This window comes from Xenopus laevis, chromosome 6S (genome assembly GCF_017654675.1).
Source record: "Xenopus laevis strain J_2021 chromosome 6S, Xenopus_laevis_v10.1, whole genome shotgun sequence".
Classification (NCBI taxonomy): domain Eukaryota; kingdom Metazoa; phylum Chordata; class Amphibia; order Anura; family Pipidae; genus Xenopus; species Xenopus laevis.
Window position 1 is genome coordinate 31,762,452 of NC_054382.1, and position 8,778 is coordinate 31,771,229.

General features: G+C 42.1%; 1 protein-coding gene across 3 annotated transcripts; it reads right to left on the reverse strand.

Annotated features, from left to right (window-relative positions):
* Positions 1-2,851: 2,851 nt before the first annotated feature.
* sp8.S (Sp8 transcription factor S homeolog) lies at positions 2,852-8,428 on the reverse strand. 3 transcript variants are annotated; one of them, XM_018269216.2, is made up of 2 exons: positions 8,010-8,428; positions 2,852-6,096 (listed from the first exon to the last, which is right to left on the reverse strand). In XM_018269216.2, the coding sequence occupies exons 1-2, from the start codon at positions 8,028-8,030 to the stop codon at positions 4,576-4,578; spliced, it is 1,542 nt and encodes a 513-aa protein (XP_018124705.1). In that variant the 5' UTR covers positions 8,031-8,428; the 3' UTR covers positions 2,852-4,575. The 3 variants fall into 3 exon arrangements, with proteins under 3 accessions (XP_018124705.1, XP_018124706.1, XP_018124707.1); XM_018269217.2 differs by lacking the exon at positions 8,010-8,428 and adding an exon at positions 7,678-8,000; XM_018269218.2 differs by lacking the exon at positions 8,010-8,428 and adding an exon at positions 6,317-7,646.
* Positions 8,429-8,778: the final 350 nt, after the last annotated feature.

Below are 8,778 nucleotides of genomic sequence, written 5' to 3' on the forward strand. Positions count from 1 at the left end.
AGGTCACACAGAAACCCACTCACCAGCTGCATTTGCACCAAATTCACAGCAATTGTGTGTGTGTCCTAATCCTGGAAGCAGAGTAGTTAGGTGCGTGTCTTTTCCTAACAAACATTGACTTGTCAGAAGCAAAATCGCCAAAATGGGATTCATCGAATTCAAAACAGAGGAAACGATTTCATGAAACCGATTGTCTTATTATGGTCTGTGCTGTGTGTGTTGTTTGTATGTGTGTGTGTCTGTTACTACTGTGTGTAAGTATTCTCATATACAAAAGATTACCCATTACTAGTTGTCAGTCAGAACAGTGTAGTGGGTTAAGTTAATTTAGGCTGCTAAGTATCTTGATGGATATCAGTGTGACCTACGGGTCAGCCGCAATTTTGAGCATCACTTTTATAAATGAAGGCCGGTGCGCTGCAGATCGGTTGGTTTCCATATGCCCTGCGTTATTTCGCTGAGACTTATCCGGAAACCACCAACCTGTGGCTCCTCAACTGTACTTTTCACTAATATACTTCCCACTACTATATATATTTACTGCATCCCCCCCAGCAGCATTGAGCTATGTAAGAACAGCTGGTAGACCGCAAGTTGCACCAAAACTCCAAGCACAGGGCTGGGTGACTAATAAACTCCTTCCTGGGCAACAGCGCTTGGGGCCAGGGAGTTGGCAAAGTCACACTGTTATTTTTTGTAAACGCTGCGGATTAAACAAATAAAAAAAAAATATATATATATATATATAATCACGAAGAAAAAACCGCACTCACAGGTCTTGTCAATGGTGAAAAAAGAAAAAAGTTTTATTTCAACGTTTCGGCGCAATGACTTGGGCCGTCTTCAGGAAGTCACTTCCTGAAGACGGCCCAAGTCATTGCGCCGAAACGTTGAAATAAAACTTTTTTCTTTTTTCACCATTGACAAGATCTGTGAGTGCGGTTTTTTCTTCGTGATTGTTATGCCATGCTATAACCAGCACCCAGGCAATTATACATAAGGATCAAGAGTGCACCACTGTGGACTTTTATATATATATATATATATATATATATATATATATATATATATATATATATATATATATAATTACTACTTCAATAACTCATAAAAACTTGACGAATCCTGTATAGCGTTTCCGATTATTGTGTGATTATTGTGTTGAAACATTGCACAACCAAACTGACCCCACACACACTTGTTAATTTATCCCCTCTATATATATATCTATATGGAGGGGATACATATAGAGGTAGGCTGACATATTACTTTTAGATTTTTCTTAACAAGTGTGTGTGTATGTGTGTGTATGTATATATATATATATGAAAACGAACCACACTCCAAGGACTTCATATAACAAATTAATATAATAAATTAAAAAATTTTATTCTCAACGTTTCGGCACCCTCACTGGGGCTGTCTTTTCGGGAGAGTGAGGGCGCCGAAACGTTGAATTTCACCTTTAATTTGTTAGATGAAGTGTATATATATATATATATATATAATATTTAATATATTTAAGAGAGAGACATTTTGTGCATACTGCTACTGAAAAATATTGTCTATCCAATATATTTTATTGCATCGTTATGGTTTTTTTTATCCTCTCCTATATTACCTATTAATATATGTATCCCATTTAACGTCTAATACACATCATCTTATTTGCCTATTTCCATATTCCTTTTCTTTCTAGTTATCAGTCCTTCTGCCTGTCTGTCCTGTCCTGTCTCTCTCACTCTCTGTGTGTGACCATTTGTCTACCTACTTGTTTAGCCTATGACTGTCTATGACACCAAACGCGTCAGGCATGAGTGTTTCATACAAATAAATAAATAAATTATTTTTTATTCAACATTCATCTGATCCACTGGTGACCTATCTATTCGAGTGCCTTGCTCCAATATCTGGTTTTCTTATCTACCTGCTTGTTTACCTACCTACCTGTAGATCGATTTAACATTCCTCTTCTGTTGAGTTCAGACACACAAGGTCCCTTTTGTAGAACAAGTGTGAAATACCTGTTTAAAAAGTATGGCCTCCCACCCTAATATTGTTTATCAATATTAAGCTGTTTGATGAAAAAGAGAACATGGATTTTGGTCCCAATTGGACCCAGAGAAAGAGAAAAACACATGTTGTTGTGTTACCAGCATGAGTGATTGCTAGCTCCCTGCCTCTTTTTCTACAGCACGTGATACTGCACATTAAGGAACATCGACAACAAAAGTGATAGGAATTAACAAACCCCAATGTATCAAATTAGTACAGTAATAAGATTCTTTTTAATAGATAAGTATTTCTGTATTTATTGCAAATAACCAAATAGTCTGTTTTCCCTTTGTACAAATTCGATTTCTATATGCAGCCTCAATTATAGATCTATATTTTCTTGTTCAATTATAGATCTAACAGATTAAAGAAAATCATATCAGCCTTGTACTGGCCTTGCTTCCATTCACTGACTTCCCTCTAACGAGATGAGGACTAAGGAAGCTCCCTGTATTGATAATAACATTTACTCTTTATTAAATTAGGCAATCATGTAGAGTCAAAGGGGATTAGGTCCCATCATCTCTGTGTTCTTATGGGAAGAAGAGATTATCATTATTAATTTAACCAATGTACATTCTCAGGGGCGTTAGAAATAAATAGATTTTCAATATAGAAACCGTCACCCATAGAAAATGACATTATTTCCTTGTTTTTAGAAGAAAGATTTCTAACGAATAATTGCCTTAGAATTCGGTGCTTATTGTTCCCCAGCAATACACCTAAACAAGTAATAAGTAAAGCGTGAATTCATACCAATTTAAAAAAACACATATAGACACAATAAAATGAATTATTCTTTTTTTTCCAGAGTTTATTAATACCATTATTTTAAAATATTACAAATAAAACCAATTACATTTCATGCATTTATAATGCAATCTAAAACGTCCCAGCGAAAGGCTTTTTTTTTGTTCATTTCAATGTGAAATATCCAAATTATTTCAACATTACAAGAAGAGAAAAAAAAAGTCTGCAGCTTCTGCAAACTATGAATATCTTCCTGTCAGAGGCTATCAAACATTCATTTTTTTTATCATTGTTATTTTATTTTATTTTTTTTAATGTTTTCAAGAAATACACAGGCCACCTACAGTATAATTAAAATGTGAGTGTTTGGGGTACTCACTTGTAATGAAATCAGAGGAGGACTGTTTAGCTCTACCAGAATTTTGCAAAGAACATGCTCCATTAAATAAAATGGCATTCAACATTAATCAACATCGCTTGGCATTTTCCCCCCAATTCCTATCTAAATTCATATTCAAGCAAAACTAAAAATGCCTTTTTTGTCTCAAAAACACTTCAAGGGACAATTTAACCCCTCCTTAAAAAACCTTCAGTTAGCTGTAACGATAACTCGATGTATTTCGTTGTTGTTGGTGTGACAAAAAGAAAACTGTTGCTCTTCTTTATATATATATATATATATAATTTGTTTTCAAATATTTACTGCGATTTATGTACAAGAAAAATACTATACACGTGGCCTCCACAATTCATCTCACGTTTTGTCGGAAGCCTTTAAAAGAAACGAATTTCCACAGCTATTAGATTATTTCCTTTGCTCATTCTTTATAATTTAATTTGATAGAACCGTTTGCTGGGCTAGAACTTGCACAAAATAAAAATCTGTGCCCAGGACAAAGAAACTGGGAAGGGGGGGGGGGGTAATTATTTTTCCAAAATGTTAACCAAAAAAAAAACGAATTACTGTAGGTGTGAGCCTGAACAAATGGGAAGTGTGATAATAAAAGGGGACATTCTCAGTTTGGATATGAATGGGGCCGACAGAAGGAAAATTGAATGACCAGTCAAACAACATTTTTTAGTCCTATTTAGGAACATCCCAGTGTGTCTGAACAGAGACAGAAAGGAGTAAAATTCTTAACTCAAATGGAAATGTATCAGCTGCCCAAGGCCGGACAGTATCATTGAGCAGCTACCTCTGGCACTCACAGGGTTAAAGAGTGAAGCTACTGGGGAAAGTATTTACAGGTTTCTCTCGCTGAAGAATGAAGTGCATTTTACATGGGACGTTTCTGTTTTGACTAATGCCAACAATCACTATAGCTGCTCCTGCTTGGGACAGGGAATTTATTGGGCGACAGAATCGCAGCTTAACCATTTCACAGAACTTGCTCCACAGGCCACACACAATGTAAGAACTTAATGTCTGGAGTATTTCCAGTCTCCATTAAAACCTGGGTTCTAGGGAAGCCTGGAAATGAATCAAGCAGTTCAGTGGGCACAGCAATGGGCACCCACCCTGCCACCCAGCAGCACCCACACTCACACCCACCACCACCAGTTCAGAGCACTTGTCCTTATTAGTTACCTTCTTGTCCACTTCAACAAAGCAGGGAGTAGGGGGGGAATTAGCTTCCACATTTTTGGACAAATCCTTTCAAACGACTTTTGATGTGCTAAGTGGGGCTCATTTGTGCAAGAAAAGAGTCAAGCTGCGGGGGACAATGCGAGTTAGTGGCGTGTCCGTGCCTTACACTGAGTGTCCGGGGTTTACTCTAAGCCATTGCGGTCAGGGGGGTGCAGGAGGTCCGGGGAGTGGCAGGGGGGGCTGGTGGAGGGGCTGTGTTCGCTGTCGGTGTCGCTGCCCTTCTTGCTGCCGCTTCCTGGCCCCGTGGAGCCTGCGCTTCCTGGCCCGGCACTGTGCGTCTTGACGTGTTTGCTGAGGTGGTCGCTGCGCATGAATCGTTTGTTGCAGACAGGGCAGGCGAAGCGCTTCTCCCCGGTGTGGGTGCGCAGGTGCCTCTGCAGCTCGTCTGAGCGAGTGAATCTCTTGCCGCAGAAAAGCCAGTTGCAGACAAAGGGCCGCTCCCCGGTGTGCCAGCGCAAGTGCGCTTTTAGATGCGACGTTTTACCGTAGACTTTGCCGCAGCCTGGGATGTGACAGCTGTGCAAGCCTTTCCTTCTCAGACTGGCCCCGGCGGGACCCAGCCTCTCGGCTTCATGGCAGTTGGGGCAGTCACAGGTGGCTCTGCCCGAGTAGCGCCGAGCTGAGGAGCGCGGGGACCCCCCCAATGGCCCGGTAGGTGCCAGCATGGAGCCCGCAGATAAAGGGGAGGAGGATGGGTCAGGGTACGAACAAGGTCCAATGACAGGTTTAAATCCATCCATCAGGTGCTGCCCTCCAGGGCTCAGTAAGTGACTGGCCGGGCCTCCTCCACCGCTCCCTGGCCCGGCCGCTCCCCCTCCGCTTCCTGCACTACCGCCGCCTCCAGTACTGAAGTGTCCCAGGCCGGCTGCGCCGTAGTCCGTACCATATCCCCCCAGAGGGGAGTGCAGGGAGCCCTGCAGAGATCCTGAATGGAGAGCGGCACCGGCCCCTGGACTTTGCACATCGATCCAGCCGGCTCCAACTTCCCACCAACTGGAGGCCCCTCCGGCCGCACTCACTTCCCCGGGGTGAGAGGGTTTGAACCAAGACTCGTAGGGGTGCGCCATTCCCACCCGGGGGTAAATACTCTGCAGTCCGTCTACTGAAGCGTGAACCTTGGACAGGAACACCGGCTGATGATGAGAAGCGGCTGCCGCAGCTGCTGCAGCTGCCGCCGCTGCCTCTTGCGACCCCCCGCTTACCGGGAATACAGAGTACTCGTTAGCAAAAGGGGAGGCGGCTGACATTGATCCGCTGCTCCCTCCGCAGCCTCCGCTACCGCCGTTTCCTCCAGAAGTGAGTGAGAAGGCGCTGGACCCGGAAGAGCCGCCATAGCTGAAAGAGTCCGAAACTAGGGCAGCCGCCGCGGCAGCCGCAGCTGCAGCAGCCGCCGCCGCTGCGGCGCTGGAGGATGAAGATCCGTTTGCGCTTCTGGACGATCCCCCAACGCTGAAGCCGGAGAGAGATCCTGAAGCCAGAGTGCAGCTGCTGGAAGCGGAGGATGAGCGTTTCCATGGGTGAAAGCCCTTCACGAATGAGGCCGAGGCGTCAGACAGGGAGGACGGGGAAGGGCTGGGGCTGCCGATCTTGTTACAGGTGGCGGCCAACATGGCCAGGGGAGTGGATCCCAAACGGGGCTCTTCCTGGGGACAAACAAGGAGACAAGGAGTTAGTTTAGTAAATGACATTTCTTATAATATCTATCGGTATAACTGCACAGGCCCACACACTCCTTGCTGATTGCCCTACAGCTACATTTTATACCAACACTGAATCGTCTCGATTTTACAATACATATAAATAATAAAAGGTCACAAAGTCGCACTGAGCGGTCAGTCAGTAAAAATGTTACTAAAGTTTCACCTCTACTGTAGCAGGCGATCAGAGAAGCAGAATGCCACAAAGTTGCACCTAGAGTCGCGCACAGTTTAGTTAAATGCCACTTCCCAATAGCTGTGAGACTGGGAAATGATTTATAGACAGAGCAGCGCTACAGCTCAGTTCCCATTATTCCAATTCCACTATAACTACAGAACTATATAACCAGAGAACTATATAACTAGACAACTAAATAACTAGACAACTGTATAACTAGACAACTACATAACTAGACAACTATATAACTAGACAATGCATAACTAGACAACTATATAACTGGACAACTATATAACTAGACATCTATATAACTAGACAACTGTATAACTAGACAACTATATAACTGGACAACTATATAACTAGACAACTGTATAACTAGACAACTATATAACTGGACAACTATATAACTGGACAGCTATATAACTAGACATCTATATAACTAGACAACTGTATAACTAGACAACTATATAACTAGACGACTATATAACTAGACAGAGATATAACTAGACAACTGTATAATTGGACAACTATATAACTGGACAGCTATATAACTAGACAACTATATAACTAGACACTTATATAACTGGGCAGCTATATAACTAGACATCTATATAACTAGACAACTGTATAACTAGACAACAATATAACTAGACAACTATATAACTAGACGACGATATAACTAGACAACGATATAACTAGACAACTGTATATTTGGACAACTATATAACTGGACAGCTATATAACTAGACAACTATATAACTAGACACTTATATAACTGGACAGCTATGTAACTAGACATCTATATAACTAGACAACTGTATAACCAGACAACTATATAACTAGACACTTATATAACTAGACATCTATATAACTAGACAACTGTATAACTAGACAACAATATAACTAGACAACGATATAACTAGACAACTATAAGTTTGTGGAACCTGAGAGATTCTTTAACTGGAATCAAACTGATTCAGGACCTGGTACATCGCTAAAAGAGGCTAAAAATTCTCTAAACCTACATAAATCTGGTTATTTTGAATTTCACATTCACGTGTAAATGGTATTTGTGTTTAATTCGCATCCAGACAGGTTCCACTCGCAATCATCCGACTATAGTATTAAATATCCCAGAATATAAATCCCTTTCGTTTGATTGTTTTTGTTTTCTTTACTTACTTACACTTCAACAAAAACGTGTTAATGAGAAAAACCAAACGAACGCTCGTGACATGAAAAGGCCAAAGATTGAAGTGCAATGAAAGGAAATAGCGCTTGTGTGTTTGCGCCCGGCTCGCAGGCAGATGAGGGCAATGAGAGGAGGAATAAGAGGAGAGGGCACGTACCTGGCAGAAGAGAAGGCAGAGGATTATGGCAGGAGAAGGTCGAGCCTATAAACCTGTACTCAAGTACCGAGCCTGTAGCGCCGCGCTCAATGCTTTCACTCCAAAAGCCTTAATACCTTATTATCCAAAGTGACTCGGCCCCCTTTAAGTTACTTCCTTCTTTTTTCCTCCTCTCTCCACTCCCTCGTACTAAAACCACTCACTCAATAGGAGACTGATCGCCCCTGTCTGGACCCAGGGCTATTGTAACCCCCCTCCGACAGGCAGTAAAAAAGAAAAGGGGCGAAGAAGAAAAGAACTAATTAAAGCGACAAGAAAATCCTCAGACTCACCCCTAGTAGAGAAGTTGCCATCACAAAAGTGCCCTCCTCAGAGGATCTTTTTTATACGTATAAATCAGAGCAGTGTTTTTTTTAGAGGTGTGCAATACAATGATCAGTTCCGCCCATTCCACCTCAATTGTAGCTCCTCTCCGGCTTTGAAGTAGCGCTGAGTGGCAGCCCACCAATCAGCCTCAGCGTCGAACCTCTCAGGCCCTCTGTGATGTCATCCCCACAGCCCGGACAGCCCACTCCGCAGCACAGGGGGGGGGGCTGGGAGCAAGAGGGAGGAGAAGCAATACAATTACATTTCCCCAATGGCTCCCCCCCAGTCCTTTCCAGGCACCTATTCTGCTCCCAGTACTTTTGCCTTTCTTGTCAATGTTGTTTTTAGTCACTTTAAGTCTGGGAGCTTCCGTTTTCTCTTTTTCTAGGGGATGTGAATAAACTTTTATCTGAAGGGTCTGGGCTGGAAGGGGTTCATGGTGTCATGTCCAGTGAATCACTCCCACTTGCTGATGATGGGGCATTACTTACAGATATAAAGGGGTGGTTCACCTTTAAGGTAACTTTTAATAAGTAATAGAACAGCCAAATCAACTGGTTATTAATTATTTATTTTTTATAATTTTATAGTCATTTGCCTTTTTCTTTTGCCTCCTGACTGTTTTGGCTTTCAAATGGGCGTCCTTGACTCCCTTCTAAAAAAAAAACAAAAAACAAATGTATTGTTATAGTTACTTTTTATTACTGATCCTTCTATCCAGGCCCTCTCCTATTC

Excerpts from the sequence above, each read along its gene's own strand:
- sp8.S (XM_018269216.2), bottom strand. The coding sequence starts at position 8,030 with ATGGCAACTTCTCTACTAGGG. Across the intron at positions 6,097-8,009 it reads TGGCAACTTCTCTACTAGGG|GAAGAGCCCCGTTTGGGATC; the intron begins GTGAGTCTGAGG and ends GTTTGTCCCCAG.